The sequence below is a fragment of the Macaca nemestrina genome, chromosome 18 (assembly GCF_043159975.1).
Source record: "Macaca nemestrina isolate mMacNem1 chromosome 18, mMacNem.hap1, whole genome shotgun sequence".
NCBI lineage: Eukaryota > Metazoa > Chordata > Mammalia > Primates > Cercopithecidae > Macaca > Macaca nemestrina.
Window position 1 is genome coordinate 83,751,993 of NC_092142.1, and position 25,343 is coordinate 83,777,335.

General features: G+C 52.4%; 1 protein-coding gene across 1 annotated transcript in view; it reads left to right on the forward strand.

The window, feature by feature from the left end:
- The window catches only part of LOC105496811 (cysteine rich secretory protein LCCL domain containing 2), a 90,194-nt gene that overhangs the window by 6,208 nt on the left and 58,643 nt on the right, over nucleotides 1-25,343 (forward strand). Inside the window, exons 2-5 of the mRNA XM_071085031.1 lie at nucleotides 14,211-14,524; nucleotides 19,841-19,959; nucleotides 23,424-23,556; nucleotides 24,594-24,709. Of these exons, the coding sequence (XP_070941132.1) occupies nucleotides 14,285-14,524; nucleotides 19,841-19,959; nucleotides 23,424-23,556; nucleotides 24,594-24,709 (608 nt within the window). The 5' untranslated portion in view covers nucleotides 14,211-14,284. The remainder of the gene's footprint in view (nucleotides 1-14,210; nucleotides 14,525-19,840; nucleotides 19,960-23,423; nucleotides 23,557-24,593; nucleotides 24,710-25,343) is intronic.

Here is a 25,343-nt window from a genome sequence, read left to right on the forward strand (position 1 = left end):
TCTGATCATAGGGCCTGGTGTGACCAGAAAGAAGTCACGAGTGACCTGAGAGCTGAAAGACCACCTCCCTCCAGAATCGGGGAGACCCCTTGAGAACAAGTCATTGGCATATTTGGAAGCCTTTCTTCCAGAAGAACACTCAGCCCTTTGGCAGTCTGTGCTGAGGCTGTGACTCCCTGATGCTCCGGGGCCTGAGCCAGTGTCCTGAGGATGCCGGCACCTTCCTCAGAGCACGTTTCATGCCCCTGTGTGCCTGCGAAGAGCCAGCTACACACATTTATTTATAACCCCTGAAGGGGCGAACTGTGTCCTCAAGGGCATTGAAGACACCTCTAGGATGTGTGTCCATCTTCCCTGCCATCCCTCTCTCCTGCCCCAGGCCTGCTCCCCGCCCAGCCAGTCCGTTCTCCCCAGGAGGATAGACGCTGTTTATTCCCTGGGACCTGCGAGGCTGGGGCTGCCCTGGGACTGAGAAGGTATTTTCAGCTGGGCCTTGGCACTGCAGGACAAAGTACTCTGTCAGACTTGGGATGAACTGGGCCCTGTCTGGGAGAGTCGTGTGCGGGTCCAAGGGGGAGGCCCTACCGCCAGCTGGACTTTATCTGGGACCTGACACATCGCAGTTCACTTTGAAGGCTGCTGAGCCAGGGCCCCAGGCCTGTTTCAGCTCTGAGACTCCTGAGGGAAAGGCCCGGGATTTTCTCTTGAATAATGGCGCGCTCTCCTTGGACCACTCCCGCCCTCTTAATCCAGTCTTCAAACAGAGGTCAGAGCAACAGCAAATTTTTTGTTTTTATTTTTAAATTTCTTGTTGATGCTTAACATACCAGGGAAGAGGGCACAGCCATCCCTGTGCCGGCAGAGAGATTTTCACAAAGCGCCGTAGCCCCGGTCACAGCAGAGCCTGGCTGGCTCCCAGAAGCCCCTCAGGCCCCTCTCACGGTCCCGCACCCCCCAAGGGTAGTCATTTCCGGACTTCTAAGGGCACAGGCTGGGTTTGCCTGGCTTGGACTTGACCTAAATGAAACCATGCATGTTGAATCACTGGAGTCTGGCCCCTTTTGTTTGTTGAGCACCGTGTCTGCGGGGTTTGTCTGCGCTGTTGTGTGTTGCAAGGCTTTCGAGACTCAAATCAGACCCTGTCACCGCCCGACTTCCTTCCTTCGAGGGCCCTCTTTGCATTTAGAGCAAAACCAAGAGTCTTCACTGTGGCCTTCAAGGCCCCTCACCATGACCTGGCCCTGGCCGCCTCCTGACCCCGTTCCTCCCCAGCTTCACGGGCTTTTCGCCTGTCCTCAGTCACGCCTCGACTGTGACCCCCTCTGAGCCTTTGTCCTTGCATTTCCTGCTGCCTGCAGCGCCCTTTCTTTTTTCTTTTTTTCTTTTGTTTTTCGTTTTTCTTTTTTCTGAGACGGAGTCTCACTCTGTTGTCCAGGCTGGAGTGCAGTGGTGTGATCTCAGCTCGTTGCAACCTTCACCTCCTGGGTTCAAGCGATTCTCCTGCCTCAGCCTCCCAAGTAGCTGGGACTACAGGCATGTGCCACCACGCCCAGCTAATTTTTGTATTTTTAGTAGAGACAGGGTTTCACCATGTTGGCCAGACTGGTCTCAAACTCCTGACCTCAGGTGATCTGCCCGTCTCGGCCTCCCACAGTGCTGGGATTATAGGCGTGTACCACCGCACGGGGCCTACAGTGCCCTTTCTTTAAGAGCTCAGCAGGACCTTGCCTCCTCTACCCATCTTCACCAGCCGTTTCCCGGGCTGTCCTGCTCACACCTTCTGTATTTACCTCTCTGCTGCCACGTTTACTCTCTGTCTCCTCCCAGTCCCGAGGGCAGATTCCGTCCTGTTCACTTGCAGATCCTGGGATTTTCACCTGCAGAGTGCTGTGGAGGTTCTGCAGCCAGCTCTCCACTCACCTTTGCAGATGCCACCTGTCAGTGAATCACGCTTCTCAGGCAGGGAGACTGGCCCAGGCTGCCAGGCTTGGAGCCCAGCACAGAGATGATCTGGGGCCCTGAATTTACTCAGGAGGAGAAGGGAAACATCATTAAACACCATGAATTTCCTGGGATTCTGTCACTGGACCCTTTATAAACATGATCCTGGGTAATCACAGCACCCTCTCCCCACTAGCCATGGAAGAAACTCAGGGCCTCATGCATGAGTGAGGAATTGGAGGCTTGGGGAAGTTGAGGCATGCCGAGCTCCATGCGGTGGAGGTGGAATTCGAACCCAGAGCTGCCCATTCTTCTCTATGCCTTTCTGCATTGCCTTCTGGGAGTCCAAAATTCCTTTCCCTTCAGAGACGGAGGGCTCCTGCTGTTTATCGTTTAAAGCTTTGCTGGGAACATTGTTTCCAGGGAAACATCCACACATCTTCAAGAAGGGAGAAAGGTGCCCCAGGAGTTATGTCCTAGGGTTTTAAAGAATGTATTAATTTATTACCTGGTCCCTGGTCCCTTAAAAGTGGCTTTTCTTGTATATCACCTTGGCTTGCATCGAATGCACCTGCTTTTCAGTTCTTTCTTTTTTCTTTTTTTTTTTTTTTGCACATAGTAGAATAAGAGTTTGTTGAATGACTATTTTGTTTTTGTCCAGAATTTTGTATATCCTTAGCATAGCATGTAAACAATGAAAAGCATTGTATAGATTTTTTGTTCAATTAAGCATACAGACATATTGTCTCAGAAATCCCATAAGAATATATCTTTTGTTCATTGGCTGGACGTGGTGATGTGCGCCTGTAGTCCCAGCTACTCGGGAGGCTAAGGCAAGAAAATCGCTTAAACCCAGGAGGTGGAGGTTGCAGTGAGCTGAGACCGTACCACTGCACTCCAGCCTGGGGACAGAACGAGACTCTGTCTCAAAAAAAAAAAACAAAAAACAAAAGGAGTATATCTTTTGTTGAGGGGAGAGGAGGAGAGAAGGTGCCTTGTGGGGCTGGTGTCGCCTTTAAGCTGAGTGGACTGCTGGCTGTCCTGGGGAGATGAGGAATTCAGTGTGGTGCAGCAGCTAGGAGAGGAGCTGGAGCTGGGCTGTGGCTTCCCTTGCTTCGGGGCTTAATCCTGCCGAGAAGGGTTTAAGGAAAACTGCCAGGCTGCAGTGAGTGGGGGAGAGGGGCCCCCGCTCCCTGTGTGGTGCTTACCCAGGCGCTCCTAACGGGATGTTCTGCTCAGTCAAGGGCTCTGCCAAAGACACAGGCGGGGGGAGTGGAGTACCCCTCCTTCCAGCCACGGCTTCATTCCTGGAATTTCTGGGTGGTTTGTGGGTATGACTCTGATCTGCCCTTGGCCTCTTGCTTAGATGTGAGTTCTCCTTTGATACTTCTGAGGAAGAGTAGAGCCTAGAGAACACCCCGATCCCCACGCTGCTGGGGTCAGCTGCCCTTGTGTGGAACACGGGCCTCAGCTGAGTGGTGCAGGGCCGCAGGTCAGAACTGCCCTGACGTTTAGGAGAGTCGCTGTGTGGACAAGGCAGGACTGGTAAGTGACCGGGACATGGTGAATGATTCGACATTGTCCTCGGGCTTTCTGTATGGCCTCAGGCAAGTTGCTTATCTTTTTTGAGCCTCAGTTTCCTGATCTGTAAAATAGGGCTATTATCACAGTGACCTCATCAGTTTGTGGACCACATGAAATGTGTAGGGCAGGAGTAGAGGGCCCAGGCCATGCCTGCGGCAGCCCCTTCCTCCCCCCACGATGGCGTAGGTTTGGTGATGAACATTTGTTGGGGGCATAAAGCTGATTGAACAAGGCTCAGTGCCGGCCAATGGCGAACTGCAGCCAGCTCGGACTGGCTCATACCAGCTCGAGAACTGATAGTTACATTTTCAGGGCCAGCCTAGTGGCTCACACCTGTAATCCCAACACTTTGGGAGGCCAAGGTGGGAGGATCGCTGGAGCTCCGGAGTTCGAGACTGGCCTGGGCAACATAGTGAAACCCTGTCTCTACTATAAATAAAAAATTTACTGTGCCTGGTGGTGCACACCTGTAGTCCCAGCGACTTGGGAGGCTGAGGTGGGAGGATCACTTGAGCCTGGGAGATTGAGGCTGCAGTGAGCCATGATTGCACCACTGCACTCCAGCCTGCGTAATAGTGAGACCCTGCCTCCAAACAAATAAATAAATAAAAATCAATAAAAAATAAATTTTCACAAGGATTGCAAACCAGTTAAACACAACCATCATTAAACGTCACGTTATAAAAACTTACAGTTAAGTTATATTTAAAGGCCGGGCATAGTGGCTCATGCCTATAATCCCAGCACTTTTGGAGGCCAAGGCGGGTGGATCACCTGAGGTCAGGAGTTCAAGACCAGCCTGACCAATATGGTGAAACCCCGTCTCTACTAAAAATACAAAAATTAGCCAGGTGTGGTGGCGCATGCACTTATAGTCCCAACTACTCGGGAGGCTGAGGCAGGAGAATTGCTTGAACCCAGGTGGTGGGGATTGCAGTAAGCCGAGATCACGCTATTGCACTCCAGCCTCAGCCTGGGCTGCAGAGTGAGACTCTGTCTTTAAAAAAAAAAAAAAAAAGAAAGAAAAAAAGTTTTATTTTAAATGAAGGTAATAAATAATTAAAACCTATCATTTTTGACTTTTTTCCTGCATTTTACTGTGGCCTCTGCTCTATGGGATCTGCGTGATGGAAAGGCTGCATGACTGTGTGCTTCTGGGGATCTCTTTTTAGAACCTCCATGCTCAGTGACTTCACACTGGTTGCTTGAAGTTGGCCACAGTGGGAGTATTTACACTGAGGGAATTGGCAAACACCGCAAGGCAGGGTGGTTTTTGCTTGGTTTTTGTTTTAGAAGCTGGTGGTGAATGATTTACCATCCCACCACTATTCTAGCCCTTGAGAAGCTCGGGGTCCAGCGAGGGAGGCTGAGAGTCAGAGCAGCCACAATCCTGGGTGGGGAGCCCAGGGCCGGGGGTGCCCATGGGCCTGTCAAGTCAGCTGAGACCCAACCGTGGAAGAGGACAGAGCTCCATGATAGAAAATGACATCTGACAGGATAAACTCAGCATGAATCACCAAATACATTTGCATGAGTGACACCTGGCCAGGTGGTGACATGAATCCTCCAGACCTGGTGCATGACATCTTGGACATCTGGGGAAAAATGGCCAACGCTCAAGGCATATACTGAGCTAATATACGTTTCAAATTCGGTAGAGGGTCCCCCTGCGATCCCCCAAGCATTGGACATTTAACAGATTTTTTTTTTTTCCTGTTTTTCTTTTGAGATAGAGTTGCCCAGGCTGGAAAGCAGTAGCACGACCTACAGTCTCCATCTCCCAGGCTCAAGCAATCCTCCCATCTCAGCACCTCCCTGAGTAGCTGGTACTACAGGCATGTGGCACCATGCTTGGCTAATTTTTTATTGTTATTATTTTTAGTAGAGACAGGGACTCACCATGTTGGCCAGGCTGGTCTCAAACTCCTGAGCTCAAGTGATCCTCCCATCTCAACCTCCCAAAGTGCTGAGATTATAGATGTGAGTTACCACACCTGGCCTAATAGGATTTTTATTTTTGTAATTTTTAAATTTTTTAATGTTTTATTTTTTGAGTCTTGCTGTGTCACCCAGACTGGAGTGCAAAGGCACAATCTCAGCTCACTGCAACCTCCACCTCCCAGATTCAAGGGATTCTCCTGCCTGCCTCAGGCTCCCGAGTAGCTGAAACTACAGGCACACACCACCACACCCGGCTAAGTTTTGTACTTTTAGTAAAGATGGGGTTTCACCAGGTTGGCCAGGCTGGTCTCGAACTCCTGACCTCAGGTGATCCACCCACCTGGGCCTCCCAAAGTTCTGGGATTACAGGTGTGAGCCACCATGCCCAGCCAGATTTTTTTTTTTTTTTTTTTTTGAGACGGAGTCTCACGCTGTTGCCCAGGCTGGAGTGCAGTGGCGCGATCTCGGCTCACTGCAAGCTCTGCCTCCCGGGTTCCCGCCATTCTCCTGCCTCAGCCTCCTGAGTAGCTGGGACTACAGGCGCCCGCCACCGCGCCCGGCTAATTTTTTGTATTTTTAGTAGAGACGGGGTTTCACTGTGGTCTCGATCTCCTGACCTTGTGATCCGCCCGCCTCGGCCTCCCAAAGTGCTGGGATTACAGGCTTGAGCCACCGCGCCCAGCCTCAGATTTTTAAACATTGGATTTTGTTAAGGCAAACGTGGGCTTTGAAATAATATGAAGAGAGAATTGTCTCTTCATAGCATTCCACATTATTAACTCCAGCCTACTAAAATCCCTTCAAACGATGCATTTTTGGAGGCTCTGACACATCCTCATTATTATAACAGGCCTGTCACTCCCCTCCACCCACAGACGTGGACTCAACAAGCTCAGTGCTGTGTCTAAGACCACACAGCCTTCGGCATGGTCAAGGGCCAGTGAGGGGCAAGGTCAAGACGTGAACCCAGGTCTCTCTTCCCCGAGAGCCCATGCTGCAGTCAATAAAGAAGCAGCCCAAATCAGACAGAGTCCTTATATGGCTTTTCTGATCTAGCTGGGAGGAAGAGGGGTCCACACAGTCATCTCGTAAATATTTATCGAACACTGACTTACACATCGACGCTTCGGCGGTGAACGAGACCCGCAGGTCTGTAGTGTGGTTATGCTGGAGGTTTCTAGGAAGCCGTGATCCTCGGACTGAGTCTTAGCAATGAGCAGGAATTCATCTCCCCAGCCTGGGCCAGTGAAGCGGGGCACGTCGGGGTCATGGGATGAGCTGTAGGAACAGCATGTGCAAAAGCAGGGAGCTTGGCACAGGCTAGATGCCGAAGGCTGACAGGCTAAGTCCCGAGATTCATCTTTCTGGCAGATTCTCCTAAACACAAGGCACTTGCAGCACAGGCCAATGACGCAATGAGCTTCAGCCCAGCTCCCTCTCCCTCACTCACTTCTGAGTGTTGAGTACGATGGCGCCCGAGAGATAACCATCAGGTAGACCCCTCGCTAAACTTAGACACATGGTTTGCTGATCCCCTAAATGTCCACAAAGCCTTGGCCAGGGTAGAGGGGTGCGGTTGAAGAGCTCATAGTGCAAACAAGCTGTGTTGAAAGTCCCCCAAACTTTTGGCAAGTTTGATTTCAAGTCTTGGTTCCACTTTAAACTAGCCACACAGCCTCCAAAATGTCAGCCTCCCGGACTCAGTTGCACTTTCTGTAAAATGGGACTGAAAACAGCTGCCTCTCTGCTAGAGTCCAAATGCATCTCAAAGCTCTGGGCAGTGCGGGAGAAATGTGGCTCCTGTCACTTTGATTTGCCAGCCGTGGGTCTCACCATTAACCCTAGGACCTGAAAGCTCTGTCCATTCCCCTCCCAGCCTCTGCTGTGTGCTGAAATCTGGTGTGTTTTCATGAGGTCTTGGAGCCGTTATCTTACTTGTGGTCTTATGGGCTCAGTTTTGCAACTCTGGCAAAAGAGAACAAAATCTTCCAGAGAGCATTTCTGCTGTGTTGTCCCGTGGTACCCAGCGATATTTCATTATCAGTGAGTGGCCGAGCAGACAGGATGCGGGGGCATCTCTCTAGGAGTGACGAATGCACCCAGGCCCTTCCTGGGAGCATCAGGGGTAGAAGAGCAGAGTTAGAGTGGCAGCCTCACTCCCCAGGTACCAAAGTGCACTCGGGGCAGCCACCAAAGCGTGAGCTCTTTTAGGACGCTAGGAGGGTACTCTGCAGGGGGCATCCATCTGCCAGAGGTCAAAGGTCAGAGGTCAGCTAATCAAATCTGGGTCAAAGGTGAGTAGACAGCACCGATGGTGGGGGGGTTGTGTTTGTGTTGGTGGAATGTCGCCATGATACGAGGGTCTCCTTCGTCTCCCATGGGGGTGACACATTGGTGCCTTCTCATCAACAGAGGCACCATGTGACCCGGGAGGCCCGTGCCCTGGCTCCCCCAGCCCAGCAGCCTTCCCAAGAGGCAGAAGAGGGTGGAAGAGAACTTTAGGGCAAGATTCGGTTGTTTTGTTTGGGAGTCCCCTTCCCCCTGCATGGGTGGGGAGGGGCTTGGGATTTTCAAATCCAGGGGAAGCCCGCTCCGGGGGAGGCAGCAGGGCACTAAGCCAAGGGCACACCTGGGCCTCGAGGTTAGAAGAGCTGCGTTCCGGCTCCAGACTTGCTGCTCACCCTGGGCAGGTTCCTTCAATTCCATGGACTTCAACCTCCTCATCTGTAGAGTGGGGGTGATGGAGCCCAGACTCTGGAAAATCAGGAGGGTGAGAGGAGGTCACGGAGGTCAGGCACTCACACCGCAACTGGCGCAGGGCAGGTCTTCCCTGGCGGCCCCCTTCGCCCTGAGGGTCGCTGGCATGAGCTCCTTCTTGACGTTGGCAAGCCCAGGTGGCCTGGGCACTTGGAGGTCCCATCCCGTTTGGAAAGCGTTTGTGTGTTTTCATTGTCAATGGAAAAGGGGCGGAAGTGCTTCAGCCCCGGTTCTGACTGAGCTGTCTCAGCAGTGGGGTAGAATGGGCGGTGTGGGCCAGGGCTGCCGGGCACCGCCCCTGTGAACTGGGCCTCAGCTGACTGGTTTGTGGCTTTGGCAGATGGCACCAACCAGGTTCCGGCCAGGACCCTGGCCTCGGCCTCCTAACTTGCCTGTCTGCCTCCCTCGTGTCTCCTCTTTACAACAGCCAGGGGCATATTTGGAAGCAGTCCTGTCCACCCATGTGTTATCTGATGTGTGTTGGTCTGTTAAGCCGGCTACAGCAAAGTACCACAGACTTAAACAATGGGAATTTAGTTTCCCACAGTTCTGGAGGCCAGACGTCTAAGATCAAGGTGCTGGCTGGGCTGCTTTCTCCTGGGGCCTCTCTCCGTGGCTGGCAGATGGCGTCTTCTCCCTGTGTCCTCACGTGGTCATCCTCTGCGTGTCTCGGTCCTAATCTCTTCTAGTGAGGACACTGGTCAGCTTGGTTAGGGCCCAACCTCATGGCCTCACATTACCTTAATCACCTCTGCAAAGGCCCTGTCTCCAAATACATCGCATTTGGAGGTCCTGGACATTAGGGCTCCAATGTGTGAGTTTGGAGAAACCCAGCTCAACCTATAGCTGTGTGCTTGTTCCTGTGCACCGAGCACTGGGCTCTGGGGGTACAAACCGGAATGAGGTTCTGGCCCTTTTATGGTTACTTTTCTTTTTTTTATTTTTTTGAGATGAAGTTTCACTCTTGTCGCCCAGGCTGGAGTGCAGTGGCATGATCTCAGCTCACTGCAACCTCCACCTCCCGGGTTCAAGTGATTCTCCTGCCTTGGCCTCCCAAGTAGCTGGGATTACAGGCATGCACCACCACGCCCGACTAATTTTATATTTTTAGCACAGATGGGGTTTCTCCATGTTGGCCAGTCTGGTGTCGAACTTCTCAGGTGATCCACCTGCCTCGGCCTCCCAAAGTGCTAGGATTTCAGGCGTGGGCCACCATGCCCAGCCTATGGTTACTTTTCTGCTTAAAATCTCCTGTGTTCTCCTGCCCCCCAAATGTAGCAGGAGCCATTCAGATCTGGAGGAACCTCGTCCCCTCCCAAGCAGGGACCCCCCCAACCCCCAGGCCCTCTGGGCTGAAGTCAGACCCAACCACTTTCAGAGCCAGCAGTACTGGCATGCCACCAAGAATGGCAGGCCTGTGTTTCCCAGGTTGGTGGCTTTTGTGGTGCACATGAGGGCACTTGGAGAACCCCCTCTCCATTCCTCTCCCCTTTTCCTCCTGTTCTCTTCCAACGTGGAGGTTTCACTAAACCCCATGGTTCTCCCAACTCTAAAGCTTCACCTGAGACTTCATAACTTCTCTTTGGAATCCTTAGAGACGCACCAGCCTCTAAGCTGTGGAAGTCCTTTTAACATTCAGAATGAAGGTGGCCAGTCAGCTCTCCCGGGGCAGCCCACACTGGCTTGGGAGGACATGCCGGAGCACTCATCTAAAAACAGCATTTGTCTCCTGTTTCCTTGCTTTGGCATTTTGTTTTATTTTGTTACGCGCAGGTTGGCCCTCCCTAATCTGACAATCCAAAATCCGAAATGCTTCAAAATCCAAAACTTTTTGAGCACTGCCCTGAAGCCACATGTGGAAAATTCCACACCTGACCTCATGTGATGGGTTTCAGTCAAAATACAGTGAAAACTTTGTTCCATGCACAAAATTATTTTAACATGTTGGATAAAATTACCTTCAGGCTACGGGTATAAGGTGTATCTCAAAGATAAACAAATTTTGTGTTTAGATTGTGTCCTATCCCCAAGAGATCTCATTATGTACATGCAGATGTGCCAAAACCTGAAAAATCCAAAATCTGAAACACTTCTGGACCCAAGCATTTCGGATGAGGGATACTCAACTTGTAATCCTTAAAAAAAGAAAAAAAGGAAAAGAAAATAGACAAGTACAAAGCATAGGCCCACCACAGAGGCTCTGAAGACGCCCTCCTATGGCCACCATTTCACAGTTCCTGGCAACTCTGCCTGTTCACCTTACATGAACAGATCAGCATCTTGCCATTATTTGCTTGAGATTTAAAAAATAGAAATAAGGGCCATGCGCAGTGGCCCCTGCCTGTAATCTCAGGACTTCGGGAGGCTGAGATAGGTGATTGCTTGATCCTAGAAGTTCAAGACCAGCATGGGCAACATGGTGAAACCTCCATCTCTACAAAAAATAAACAAAAAATTAGCCTGGCGTGGTGGCGTATACCTGTAGTCCCAGCTACTCAGGAGGCTGAGGTGGGAGGATCACTTGAGCCCAGGAAGTCCAGGCTGCAGTTAGGCATGATTGCACCACCACTGTACTCTAGCCTGGGTGACAGAGTGAGACCCTGTCTCAAAAAAAAAATTGAAATAAGATATTAAAGGTAAAGATGAGGCCGGGCGCGGTGGCTCAAGCCTGTAATCCCAGCACTTTGGGAGGCCGAGACGGGCGGATCACGAGGTCAGGAGATCAAGACCATCCTGGCTAACACGGTGAAACCCCGTCTCTACTAAAAAATACAAAAAACTAGCCGGGCGAGGTGGCGGGCGCCTGTAGTCCCAGCTACTCGGGAGGCTGAGGCAGGAGAATGGCGTAAACCCGGGAGGTGGAGCTTGCAGTGAGCTGAGATCCGGCCATTGCACTCCGGGCTGGGCGACAGAGCGAGACTCCGTCTCAAAAAAGAAAAAAAAAGGTAAAGATGAAACCTCTCATTTTCTCCTCCCTACTCATCCTCTACTTCAGAGTCAATCCCCACCATGAGCTTGCTCTGAATTCAGTCCCGGTTTTACGACACACACATACACACCATATACATACACACACACGTACACATACATGTTTATGTGTATATGTACGTATATGTCCATATATGATACAAAATAGTTTTATGTTTTTAATTTGCGCAAATAGTAGCACTAGCATAATGTTCTACAACTTGCTTTTTAAAGTCACCACCACACCAAGATTTCTTTGTGCTGATGCTCACACAGCCCCAGCCCTCCCTTTTGCCCACTGTGTAATATTCCACCACGTGCTCCTGCCCCAACCCTAGGCATGCTGTGTTTACCAGTCCCCCTACTGATAACCATCTGAGTGGTGCCCGCCGGTGATTTAGACCAGAGCAGGGTCTTCATCTCATGGGTTCACGGCAGAGTTGCATCAGCAGTTTATGCTTCGTGCCTTTGGGGTCCCTGCTCCTCCCGTGGCTCAAGTATGGAGCAAAACAAGCGGAGCATCGTCGTGACACCAGGGGGACGTTTGTGACGCCGATTACCGCACTCTCAACCTCAGCCAGCGTCAGAGTTTTCTGGCATCTCTTCTTTGAGGCTGGCCGCCTACAGCTGGAAATGCTCATATATGGTGGTGTGACTAACCTGAGAGAGAGAGAGATCAGGGATCCTGAGAAGTTCTGCATTCTTGGTCTGCTTCCCAGCAGGACGAGTGAGCGCACAGAGGTCCTCCCTGCACGGCCCCAGGCTGGGCTTCAGAGGAGGGCAGCCGGTCTGGCCCGCTGCAAAGCAAGCCAAGCCCCTCCTCTCCGCATGGCGTTATTTTTGTCTGAGGCGCAGGCTCAGTCAGGACCCTGGAGAGTTTCCAGGGGTCAGGAATGGGAACCTCAGCATTCCTATAGCTCTTTGGCTCAGCCTCTGTTGCCTGGTGCCAATGTTTCTGCTTCCTGGGATGCCCATCTTGGCCTCCGTCCATCCCCTCTGTGCCTTGATCTACATCTCCCCCCTGCCCCACCCGAGGATGCCCACCTTGCACTGCCACTGTCCCAGCCAACTTGACCGGTAAACACCTGGTTGGTGCTATGGGGGTGACGACCAGGGAGGACTCATGTGAAGAACTGAGCCCCACGGAGTTCCCATAGGTCAGCTTGAGGCACGGCCACCACCCAACCCTCCAGACAGAGCTGCTTCCTCTGGCCCCTGAGGGCCTGGCACTGTGTTTAGAGTCAGCCTTGTCCTGCCATGTGGGGACTGTGGGTTTCCTCCTCCATGTCCCCGACCTAACTGTGAGCTCCTTGAGGCCAGGGACAGAGTCCTCTTCGTCTTCACATCCCCAGTCTCCATCTCAGAGTCCAGCACAAAATAAGGCACTCGATGGAGGTGACTGGGTGGCCCAGACTCTCCCCTGGGAGGAAAGCAGAGAGGAGGGTTGTGCGTGGACGCACTTGTTCAAGCCCTTCCTTGTCTTCTTGGGCCAATAACATACATTCTTCAGGGGGCCGGGCGCGGTGGCTCAAGCCTGTAATCCCAGCACTTTGGGAGGCCGAGACGGGCGGATCACGAGGTCAGGAGATCGAAACCATCCTGGCTAACACGGTGAAACCCCGTCTCTACTAAAAAATACAAAAAATCTAGCCGGGCGAGGTGGCGGGCGCCTGTAGTCCCAGCTACTCGGGAGGCTGAGGCAGGAGAATGGCGTAAACCCGGGAGGCGGAGCTTGCAGTGAGCTGAGATCTGGCCACTGCACTCCAGCCTGGGCGACAGAGCGAGACTCCCTCTCAAAAAAAAAAACATACATTCTTCAGATGAAGCCAGGAGGTGGAGGTCTGTGGTGTGTGACCCTATAATGGAGGGGAGGTAGTTGGCCCCCAGAGACAGAGGTGCCAAGGTAGCTTGCTGGAAAATTCTGGGTCTTTGTAATCATCATTTCGGGTCTCAGCGTCTCTGCTTACCAGGAGGCTGGCCTTGGGCTTGTCTTGTTGCCACACTAAGCCACAGCTTTCTTATCTGTAAAATGGGGATGAGAACGGCCTGACCTCCTGGGTTGTCATGGTGACTGGGAATAACATAAACGACGGGCCTGCGTAGGTGCTTATGAAGGGTTTTCTGAGGGAACAAAAGGCGGAGGCCTTGGTTGGACTTCGTTCTGGGCAGCTGTGTCTTAGTGTGCGACAGATGTGCAGGTGGGGCCCGGGGCGAGGGCCGTGATGAGAGAAGCCATATGTCAACCACTTTTGGTAAACTGAGTTTGACTTCGCAGGGACTAGAAGTTTGCTCTCAATGTTGGTTCACGGAGCATGACTTTAGCAATCCCCTTGGGGCAGGAGATAGAAGCTAATTTGTGCCAGAGATTCACCTGAATCCTGAATAAATAAGAGATGCTGACTCCTAGTTAGAAAATGCAGGGACTTGGCCGGGCGCGGTGGCTCAAGCCTGTAATCCCAGCACTTTGGGAGGCCGAGACGGGCGGATCACAAGGTCAGGAGATCGAGACCATCCTGGCTAACACGGTGAAACCCCGTCTCTACTAAAAAATACAAAAAACTAGCCGGGCGAGGTGGCGGGCGCCTGTAGTCCCAGCTACTCGAGAGGCTGAGGCAGGAGAATGGCGGGAACCCGGGAGGCGGAGCTTGCAGTGAGCTGAGATCCGGCCACTGCTCTCCAGCCTGGGTGACAGAGCGAGACTCCGTCTCAAAAAAAAAAAAAAAGAAAAAGAAAAAAAAGAAAATGCAGGGACTCGCTCCAGGAAAACTTGAGTCCAGGAGGAACTGTTCTAGGTTATCCTCTTTGGAATCCCGACAGCTCGCCTCGCTGGGAACCCTTGGCGTAAATCCCAGCTCCACCACTTCCTGTCTGTGGCACCTTGCTTGTTTAGCTTCTGTGGGCCTCAGTTTCCACATCTGTAAAATGGAGAGAGTCGTGTGTGCTGAGTTCGCTGCTCGAGCCAGCGCTGTGACCGGCTCCTACTAATGCAGCTTCTCCCACCGCCCTCTGCTTCCTTTCAGAGCTCGAGCGCCCAGCTCTGTCCCAGGAGCCCAGGCTGTCCTGTGAGTCCCATAGTTGCTGCAGGAGTGGAGCCATGAGCTGTGTCCTGGGCGGTGTCATCCCCTTGGGGCTGCTGTTCCTGGTCTGCGGATCCCAAGGCTACCTCCTGCCCAACGTCACTCTCTTAGAGGAGCTGCTCAGCAAATACCAGCACAACGAGTCTCACTCCCGGGTCCGCAGAGCCATCCCCAGGGAGGACAAGGAGGAGATCCTCATGCTGCACAACAAGCTTCGGGGCCAGGTGCAGCCTCAGGCCTCCAACATGGAGTACATGGTGAGCACCGGCTCTGGCCGCAGGGGCTGGCACTGGGGGTGGGGCCCAGGCCACCAGCCTGCTCTGTGCCCCAGCCAGTGCATGTGGTGGCTGGCTCAGGGTCTCCTCTGGCAGAGGAGGACCCCGGCTCTGTTCTCTTTGTTTGTTTTGAGACAAACTCTCTCCCCCAAAATGCTGGGATTACAGGCGTGAGCCACCGTGCCCGGCCTGTTTGTTTGTTTTTGAGACAGAGTCTTGCCCTATTGCCCAGACTGGAGTGCAATGGTGCCATCTCAGCTCACTGCAACCTCTGGCTCCTGGGTTCAAGTGATTCTCCTGACTCAGCCTCCTGAGTAGCTGGGATTACAGGCGTGCACCACCATGCCAGGCTAATTTTTTTTATTTTTATTAGAGATAGGGTTTCACCATGTTGGCCGGGCTGGTCACAAACTCCTGATCTCAAGTGATCCACCCTCCTCAGCTTCCCAAAGTGCTAGGATTACAGGCATGAGCCACCATGCCCGGCCTGTACATACTTATTGAATGTGTGGGTAGGAGGCAGGCTGGCCTCCCGGCTCTGCTTCTCTGCCTTCCACACAGCTGGGATTTAATCAACTGGTGAATTCTATGTATTTTTGAGTGTCTCACGTGAGTCCAGTACCCTGTGAGATTCTTGTTATAAAGAGGTGGACAAAGCAGATAAGGTCCCCGTCCACACCGCATCTCTGGACTCATGTAGCCAGGAAGGATTTGTGGAGCACCTTCGATGTGCCTGGCACTGTCCTGGATTCCGGGAGGAGGCATAATTATGAGTTATGCAGAGTTAGAAGAAGAAATATGGGAGCTGCAAGAAAGAACATTACGGGTGGGAGAAACCTGACTGAGATGGAGGTGTTGGGGTGCCCACTCTGTGGAGGAGCCATCTCAGTTAAGACCTGAAGAGTGAGCATGGTTGAGTGAGCAAGCGTGCAGGGAAGGGTGTTCTGGGCAGAAGGAACAGAAGGTGTGAAACCGCCACCACCTCGTGAATTTCTTTCCTTAATGGGAGAAAAGCTTCGGGTCTCAGAGGAGCTCTCAAAAAGCCAGTGGGACCATGGCTCATTTCTGAGGGAGTGAGGCCATTGCAAGAGGTCAGAGAGGCAGGCAGGGGCAAAGCACACAGGGCTTTGAGGCTAGCTGAGGAGCCTGCCTTTTTTCTATGAGGAATAGGGTTTTGTTATTGCTGAAATGGGGGTGAAAAGAAAAAAAAAGAAAAAGGGTTTATTTGCAGGCGAGGATACTTTTATGACTGTGAAGCACTTTTTTTTTTTTTTTTTTTTTTTTTGAGACGTAGTTTCACTCTTTCACCCAGGCTGGAGTGAAGTGGTGTGATCTCGGCTCACTGCAACCCCGACCCCTGGGTTCAAGCAATTCTCCTGTCTTGGCCTCCCAAGTAGCTGGGATTATAAGTGTCTACCCCCACGACCGGCTAATTTTTGTATTTTCAGTAGAGACGAGGTTTGCCATGTTGGCCAGGCTGGTCTCAAATTCCTGACCTCAGCTGATCCACCCACCTCAGCCTCCCAAAGTGCTGGGATTACAGGTGTGAGCCACCGTGCCCGGCCGTGAAACACTTTTGCTGCTGTGCATGTTGGGGATTGGAGGGCCCAGCAGGAAGCAGGGAGGCTGCTGGGAGGTGGCTCAGTCAGCAGGTGACGGGCAGGTGAGGAGGGAAGGGGCGGGATTTGGGCGGGAGGCGGGAAGTGAAGAACAAAGAGCCGTTCTGAGACCTAGGAGGCGTTGCCCATGGGTCAGTGGCTTTCTGGCTGGGCTTTCTGTCTTTCTCTGGACGCACTGCACCGTGAGAAAGGCTCCTGGAAGCAGCAACCCTGCCCGGGGGCTGTTTCTGAAGGGGCAGAGCAGAGGCAGGAAGCCCTGCAAGGCTTCCCTCAGAGTCACTGGCTTTCCCTGGTGCCTGCTTTAGCCTGAACACGCTCCCCTCCTCTTCTAAGTTTCTCTTTCTTTGTTTGTTTGTTTGTTTGTTTCTTTCTTTCTTTCTTTCTTTCTTTCTTTCTTTCTTTCTTTCTTTCTCTTTCTTTCTTTCTCTCTCTCTCTCTATTTTTCTTTCTTTCTCTCTCTTTTTTCTTTGTCTCTCTTTTTTCTTTCTCTCTCTTTCTTTCATCTTTCTTTTTTCTTTTTGATTTTTTTGAGACAGAGTCTAGCTCTGTCGCCCAGGCTGGAGTGCAGTGGCGTGATCTCAGCTCACTGCAACCTCCACTTTCCGGTTCAAGTGACTCTCCTGCCTCAGCCTCCTGAGTAACTGGACTATAGGCGCACACCACCACACCCGGCTAATTTCTGTATTTTTAGTAGAGGTGGGGTTTCACCACGTTAGCCAGGCTGGTCTCGAATTCCTGACCTCAGGTGATCCACCCACCTCAGCCTCCCAGAGTGCTGGGATTACAGGCATGAGCCACCGCGCCCGGCCTAAGTTTTTCTTTTTCACCCTCAATTTCTAAGATCAGAGGGGGCTTGTTGGAACATGCTGTTGGGAGAGTTGCTTTATGAGAAATGAAAGGAAAGGGGCCCCAGGAACGTTGAGACCCACCGAATGTCCCATCCGCGCATCCCTGGTGGCTTGGCCTTGGTCCTCATGGGACCAAGGAAGCCCCACGTCTCTCTGGAGAGGTTGGGGCATGTGGGACTGGAGCTTGACTGAGCTCCAGGATCCCAGATGCTTCCCACATCCCGGTCTGCAGCAGGCCGGGTTCTTGTGGATGTTCTTCTCCCTGCACCGTGTGGTCCTCCCGGTTTCATGCAAGGCTTAGCGCCGGTGAGAGGAGCTTCTTTGCAACAGGGAAAGTCAGGCCGCCCGGGCAGCCCATAGCAGGCCTTTCATGTTTTCCTATTTGTTTACTTGGTGCTGTTTCAGGATTGGAGCTGAGATCGGGGTCCTTTGGTCTAAAAGGCCAGCCTGCTGGGGAGGCTGAGCCTTTGTGGATGCTACTGAGGCCACCTCAGAGCAGGGAGGCTGGAAGGGAGGGAAGGCAGGGCCCCTGCCACTCAGCCCGGCGCCCTCAGCACTGCACTGCGTTGCCCCTCGGCTCTGGTTCACACCCAAACAAGCAACGCAGATTTGAGAATTCATCTTGGAAACGTGGCTTCCTGTTCAACCCTGCCTGCTGTGGCTTCAAGCCACAGTCCTTTGAAATAGGCTTAGCACTGAAAGGTGGATTCTGAAATCTCAAAGAGTCGAGCAGCCCGTTCTGAGGTTTTATGAGTGGACAGGCTCTGGAGCCAGCCTGCCTGCCTCCAGCCAGCTCTGTTACTGGCCAGCTTTGTGACTTCGGGCAGATTGCTTAGCCTTTCTGTTTATGTTTCCTCATCTACACGATGGGAACAAGATACACTTTCTCGTAGGGTTGTTTGGAGGAGGCGATGAGATAAGGCATGATCAGTTCTAAGTAAATGTGAATTATGCTGTTATCATTTAGTATATTGCACAGTCAGCATATTGTATTAGCATATTTTAGTAACTTCTTATTTTAGTGGGATGGGTCTGGCACTTGGTTACAGTATGCAAGGCAGGAAGAGCCCCCTTAGTAGCCAGACGAGAGGGGGTTGCGAGAGGCTTCCTGGCTGTGTGACCTCAGGCAGGTTACTTAACCTCTCCAAGACTTAAGGTTTGTTGCCCCTTGGCCACCGAGGAGTCTTGGTGGGACACGGGGAGAGAGGGAAGTGGGGCATGTGGTTGTGTTGGGCAGGTATTCCCTGCTGGGGGGTCCCAGGACTAAGACAGGACTGTCTTCCATGAGCATCTGCTGTGTGCCCGGGGCTGGGTGTGCAGAGGGCAGGGAGGCCAGCCTCTGCCTGCTTAGAGCTGGAGCACCTGTCGGGAGGACACCAGGGAGGAAGGGCAGTGTCAACTGCCAGCTGTGAGCGGGGGCTGCCTGGCGTCTGTTCCTCCACAGAGGAGAAAGGACACGCTTGCTCTGCTCATGGGGTTCTCTCCCCAGGAGTCGTGTGTGTTCCTGGGGCCAGCTGTGGCAGGCGAAGCTGCAGAGCCTGTCTTCAGAGTCTCTGCCCAGACCGCTGCTCAGGCCCCGCTGATTCAGGCTGGGCCGCGCTGGGAGGTGAGCAGGGCTGGGCAAGCTGAAGGCGTCTCTTGTCAATTTCTTTTCATTGCGGTAAAATATACAGACTATAAAAGTGACCATTTTAACCATTTTTAAGTGTGCAGTTCTGTGGCACTAGGTACATTCACACTGTGGTGCAACCATCCCCACCATCCACCTCTGGCACTTTCTTTTCTTTTCTTTCTTTCTTTTTTTGAGACAGTCTCACTTTGTCCACGCCCGGTTAATTTTTGTATTTTTAGTAGAGACGGGGTTTCACCATGTTGGCCAGGCTGGTCTCCAACTCCTGACCTCAAGTGATCCGCCCGCCTCTGCCTCCCAAAGTGCTGGGATTACAGGTGTGAGCCACTGAGCCGGGCCCATCTCCGGCACTTTCTATCTTCCGACTGAAATGCGGCACCCATTCGTCTCAGGGCCCTTCTTGCCGTGTTGCCCTGCGGGTAGCCAGTGAGAATCTAAAATCCCCTGCAGGGGCCCTCGGCTGCTTTTCCTTGCAGGCCTGAGTGTGGCTGATGTGGATAAAGCCTCTCTGACTGCAGCCAGGCCCTGGGCTGGGCACCTCGTGGGCTTACCCTCCCCATTACTGCCAACAGTGAGGGCTGTGGACATGCCCACGTTACCGATGAGGACAGTGAGGCTCAGACAGGATAACTGCATGCCTAGGCTCACACCGCCATTCCAGGACCAGCATTCAGAACACCGATCCAATGCCACACGAATAACTTATTTCTAGCCCCTGGCCTAGGAATAGCATCTGATTATTACCTGCTGTGGCCCACACATAACTGCATACATGGAGACAGCTCAGGCTCCAACGTCCTGAAGACCCGGGTTCAAATCCTGGTTCTGCAACTGGCTGACTGTGGGACCCAGGGAAAATGGCATTGCTTCTTCAGGCCTTGATTTGCTTGCCTGTGAAATGGAGATAAGAAGGGTCTACTTCAGAGGCCCCTTGTTAGAATGCAATGAAAAGATTGGGGTAAAGCCTGAGGCCTGCTGTGCTTGGAACATGCATAAGGAGAGGAAACCGGGGTCATCGGGACAGGTTCCAGGCCAAGACCATCCCTAGAGATGGCTGCTGACCTTCCCTTTTCTTCCACACAGCAGCAGAGCATTGGCTGTAGGCTCTGCGGGAGCCCAGGCTGGGGCATTGCTGCATTTATGGTTCTTACGCCCCTCCCTCACCCTCACCTCCTGGTGCCTGTTTCTCCTCCTGCTGCAGACCTGGGATGACGAGCTGGAGAAGTCTGCGGCGGCATGGGCCAGTCAGTGCATCTGGGAGCATGGGCCCACCAGTCTGCTGGTGTCCATCGGGCAGAACCTGGCTGCCCACTGGGGCAGGTAAGAGCCACAAGCTTCTCTCCAGCTGCTGCAGGCCCCCATTGCTGTGTGCCGGGCTCAGCACTTGCCCATTATCAAGTTTAGCCTGCAAAGAGAGTGAGAGAGACCACCAGTTCCATCCATATTCTGGGTAACTGAGGCTCGGCACCCGGGAACACTCCTGAGTAACTGACAAAATGTATTCAAGCTTGGTTGGCTGACCCCAGACACTGATGATTGATTAAAGTTTGTAGTTTGGGCTTTCTTTCTTTCTCTTTTTCTTTTTTTTTCTTCTCTTTTTTTTTTTTTTTTTTTTTGAGATAGGGTCTTATTCTGTCATTCAGGATGGAGTGCAGTGGCGCAATCTCGGCTCACTGCAACCTCCGCCTCGTGGGTTTAAGTGATTCTCGAGCCTCAGCCTCCCAAGTAGCTGGGACTATAGGCATGTGCCACCATGCCTGGCTAATTTTTGTATTTTTTGGTAGAGACAGGGTTTCACCAGGTTGGCCAGGGTGGTCTCGAACTCCTGGTCTCAAGTGATCCACCCACCTCAGCCTCCTCAAGTGCGGCGATTACAGGCATGAGCCACCCCGCCCAGCCTGTAGATGGGGTTTCCATTCCATCTCCTGTGCAGGGTTCCTGAGTCCCCGTTCCTGTGGGGTGAACGGCTCTGTTCGCGGTGGGTCATTTCTTTTTTTTTTTTTTTTTTTTTTTTTTTGAGACGGAGTCATGCTCTGTCGCCCAGGCTGGAGTGCAGTGGCCGGATCCCAGCTCACTGCAAGCTCCGCCTCCCGGGTTCACGCCATTCTCCTGCCTCAGCCTCCCAAGTAGCTGGGACTACAGGCGCCCGCCACTTCGCCCGGCTAGTTTTTTGTATTTTTTAGTAGAGACAGGGTTTCACCGTGTTAGCCAGGATGGTCTCGATCTCCTGACCTCGTGATCCGCCCGTCTCGGCCTCTCAAAGTGCTGGGATTACAGGCTTGAGCCACCGCGCCCTGCCCGCGGTGGGTCATTTCTATCTGGTTCTGCTCACTGTTTAAGGCTGAGCCAGGTTCCACCCTGCTGGGAACATGCCCATTGCCTTCCCCGCGTCATCTGGCCGTCAGGAAGCTCACTAACTTCTCCAGACCCCCGGGGCTTCCCTGTCTGGCCGTGGTCTGTCCCCTCTCCTTCCCTGTCTGGCCGTGGTTTGTCACCTCTCTAGTAGGAGGCATTGACAGTTGTCTGTTAAATGCAGCTGACTGGCCTTCCCCAGAGTAACCTGGACCATGTATCCGTGCTCCCAAAGAGGCCAGAAGTCCCCTCCTGGGGACTGAGGGCTGGTTTCTTTGGAGAAAGTGGGAAAATGTCTTTTGACCACGCCCAGGATAACAACTAATGACCACATAAGACTTAACGACCAACCTGTGACCATGCCATGCCCAAGGCCAGAGTGCACGTCCTCAGACCCATCCAGGACCTAGATTGACTTCCATTTTGCCCTAATTATTAAAAAGTTGGACTGGGCTTTAGACAGCCTCTTAAAATGTAGGTGAGGGTTTGCTTTCACTTCCCACAGAGGGATTTCCTAGGCTGGGTTTCATCAGGCCCCAGGCAGCCACACCTTCCTCTGCATCCGTGGGTTATCAGGACGAACCTGGGCAGGTGTCATGGTGGATCAACAGCTGTGACTTCAGAGGCAAATCCACACCATGGTTTTTTCTTTGGTGAAGTTAGCTTTTTATAAAAACTGTCTTACAGGCTGGGCATGGTGGCTCACGCCTGTAATCCCAGCCCTTTGGGAGGCCGAGGTGGGCGGAATACAAGGTCAGGAGTTCAAGACTATCCTGGCCAACATAGTGAAACCCCATTTCTACTAAAAATACAAAAAAATTAGCTGGGCATGGTGGCGGGCACCTGTAATCCCAGCAACTCGGGAGGCTGAGGCAAGAGAATCGCTTGAATACCGGAGGCGGAGGCTGCAGTGAGCCGGGATTGTGCCTGGGAGATAGTACAAGACTTCGTCTTGGGAAAAAAAAAAAAAATCTTACAATAACATGAAAGGCAAGTGTCTAGAGCAGGGAGATCTGTAATTCCTGTAATTACAGATCCTGTAATTCCTAGCCTGGTGCGGCTCTTTTCATTTTTCTGGGCTCCTTTGTAGCACTTGGCTGGGCGCCAACATAGTTTTACAGCCTTGCGACTATAGCCTGGATCACTTTGAAATCTTTTTTTTTTTTCCTTTTCATACAATATTGGGAAATTTTCAGTGACGCAGTTGTCATGAGTGTCACCCTGCAAATGCCCCAGTGGTCCCTCTCTGGACAGACCAAAGTTGACCCGTTGGCTCTTGCAGATACATTTTTTTTGTTTGTTTTTCGCTTTGTCTCGCTTGAATGATTTCTTTAGGATTACTCCTGAGAAGGAGGATTGCTCGGCCAAAGGGCACAGAGACTTCCCCACTTCTTAAGGAATTTTGCTAACTTGCTTTGCAAAACAGCCCCTGACTCTGCACAGCGCCCCAGGGCCGCCGTGGGTTCCTTTCCCCACAGCTGTGCCAGTGCCAGTGCCAGCCTTGAGTCTGCGTGACCTTGAGCCTGCGGGGAAGCGGATGAGTGGCCAGCAGCCCTCTGCTCCTGCCTCCTCACTGCGTGCACGCCTCTCTGCAGATGCCGCTGACCACTGCCGTGCGTTCTGCTTCCAGACAGTAATTGTTACAAGACCTCTAACTGCCTCGCCGACCACATTGCCCTTAAAAATGGTCATTTCCCCCGTGAGCGTTTTCTCTTCATCGAAACCACTTTGTTTATACTTGCTGGTGACAGTGTGACTGTGGACTTGCCTCCAGTTTGGTTTTTTCCCTACTTAAAAAAAAATGGTGCCAACCTTGGCAGCTGAGTCTGAAGCAAGGGGGCGGTGGGCATGAAGCGATGACCCCACGGTGGATGTCCAGGGACCAGCGCAGCTGGTGGCTGTGGATTACAGGTGGGCACCACCACGCCCGGCTAATTTTCGTATCTTTAGTAGAGACGAGGTTTCACCATGTCGGCCAGGCTGGTCTCCAACTCCTGACCTCAGGTGATCCACCCGCCCCGGCCTCCCAGAGTGCTGGGATTACAGGCGTGAACTACCATGTTCGGCCTTAACTGCACTCACGTCTTCATCAGGTTTTGTCTTAGACAATAATGTCGGTGAAACACGGGCTTCACGGGCTGGCTATTTTTTCTCCAACATGCCTGAAAATAAACACCTAATTGACATAAAAAAAGACTCATTGAGAGCCAGGTTAAGATTTTGCTGCACGTGAGCCACCCGAAGAGCCTACTAGAGGCCCCAGGTAAGCTCCTCAATGATAATGGTTTTAATCACCTGTGCCAGGTGCTCCTGGAATTGGGGGCTATCCCCCTCCTCGGCCTCCCTCCCCCCCACCTGCCCCTGGCTGCTGCCGTTTCCGCTGGCGGGTGGGGTGAGGGGCCGGGACTGAGTGAGCCGCTTCTGCCCTGTAGGTATCGCTCTCCCGGGTTCCACGTGCAGTCCTGGTATGACGAGGTGAAGGACTACACCTACCCCTACCCGAGCGAGTGCAATCCCTGGTGTCCGGAGAGGTGCTCAGGGGCCATGTGCACGCACTACACACAGGTAACTCGGGGACTCGCCACCCCCTCAGCCCTGCACCCCAATCCCAGTCATTCACCCCCTGCCCCTGGGGGATTGGTGCCAAATCTGTTAAACCTCTGTGCTGTTATTGCCTTACTTTTTAAAAATTCAGTTCTATGCAAAGTACAGCTGGTAGAATACGCTGTTTGTTACCAGCAAGGCCAGAAACTGAGTGAGCACTACAAACTCTTTTTTTTTAAATTTGAGACAGTGTCTCCCTGCTACCTGGGCTGGAGTGCAGTGGCATGATCTTAGCTCAGTGCAGCCCCCAAACTCCTGGGCTCAAGCAATCCTCCCACCTCAGCCTCCTGAGTACGGGACTACAGGTGTACACTACCAGGCCTGGCTAATTTTTGTTTTTGTTTTTGTTTTTTTTTTAGAGATGGGTCTGGTTATGTTGTCCAGGCTGGTCTCAAATTCCCAGGCTCATGCGATCCTCCCCGCTCAGCTTCCCAGTGTGTTGGGATTAGAGGTGTGAGCTACTGCACCCAACCGAGAAATCTATGGCAATTTGACATTGCGGGGCATTTTCATTGTGTGGGAGTTTGTTTGCTTGCTTTTTCTTTTGAAATGGAGTCTCCCTCTGTCACCCAGGCTGGAGTGCAGTGGCATGATCTTGGCTCACTGCAGTCTCTGCCCCCCGAGGTTCAAGCAATTCTCCTGCCTCAGCCTCCTGAGTAGCTGGGACTACAAGCTCACGCTACCACGCCTGGCTAATTTTTGTATTTTTAGTAGAGACAGGGTTTCACCATGTTGGTCAGTCTGGTCTCGAACTCCTGACCTCGTGATCTGCCCGCCTCAGCCTCCCAAAGTGCTGAGATGACAGGCATGAGCCGCTGCGCCCAGCCCACTTGCTTGCTTTTTAATGAAATGCATGTATCTTCAATGGGTTGGGGACTAATATCTGCTTCCCCAGCCCTTCACCCTTTAGTGCCAACACCTTATACATCCAGACCAGAGTGTATCACCCTTTTGTGCCTTGTCCCTCGAGCTGTGACACACAGATGTCATCTTTTCAGATAGTTTGGGCCACCACCAACAAGGTCGGCTGTGCTGTGAACACCTGCCGGAGGATGACCGTCTGGGGAGAAGTCTGGGAGAACGCCGTCTACTTTGTCTGCAATTATTCTCCAAAGTAAGACGAGTTGATGCGATTGTATGGGGTAGGGGTTGGGATGTGTTTGCTTGCCGTGGAGCACCCAGTGAAAACTGGCTTGAGCAGCGAAGTCTTCATTATCTCACATAACAGGGAATCTAGAGTTTGGTGCATCTGGGTTAGCTTAAAAGCTCAGCAATGTCAACAAGGACCCGGGTCCTTTCCGTCTTCCTGCCATACCATTCTCTCCTCAGGGTCCCGAGATGGCTGCAGAGCACCCACATCACATCTCCCCAAGCAGAAGGAAAGATGGTCAAAGGGCCAAAGGGCTCTCTCCTTAGGTCTTTCGCACACTGGCACACTCTCTCCTTCTGTTCTTGGCCAGAATTAGACCAATCATAGATGAGGGGGAATAAGATTGCCCCAACTGGCTTTGCAAGACGTCCTCTGAGACCAACTGAACAAAGTCAGAAGCGGGAATAGCTGCTGGCTGGGCAGCCAGCATGGTCTGCCCTGGCAGTATGATTATTTTTCTCTGAAAATGTGCAGTAGACAGCACCCTAGAAAACACATGTTCATACAAAGCCCAGCTTCTCTGTTTCCCTCTGAAGAGGGTCCTCATGCGGCCTCCTGATCATGGTGCCTCCTCCGCCTATAGCATGCTCAGATTGTC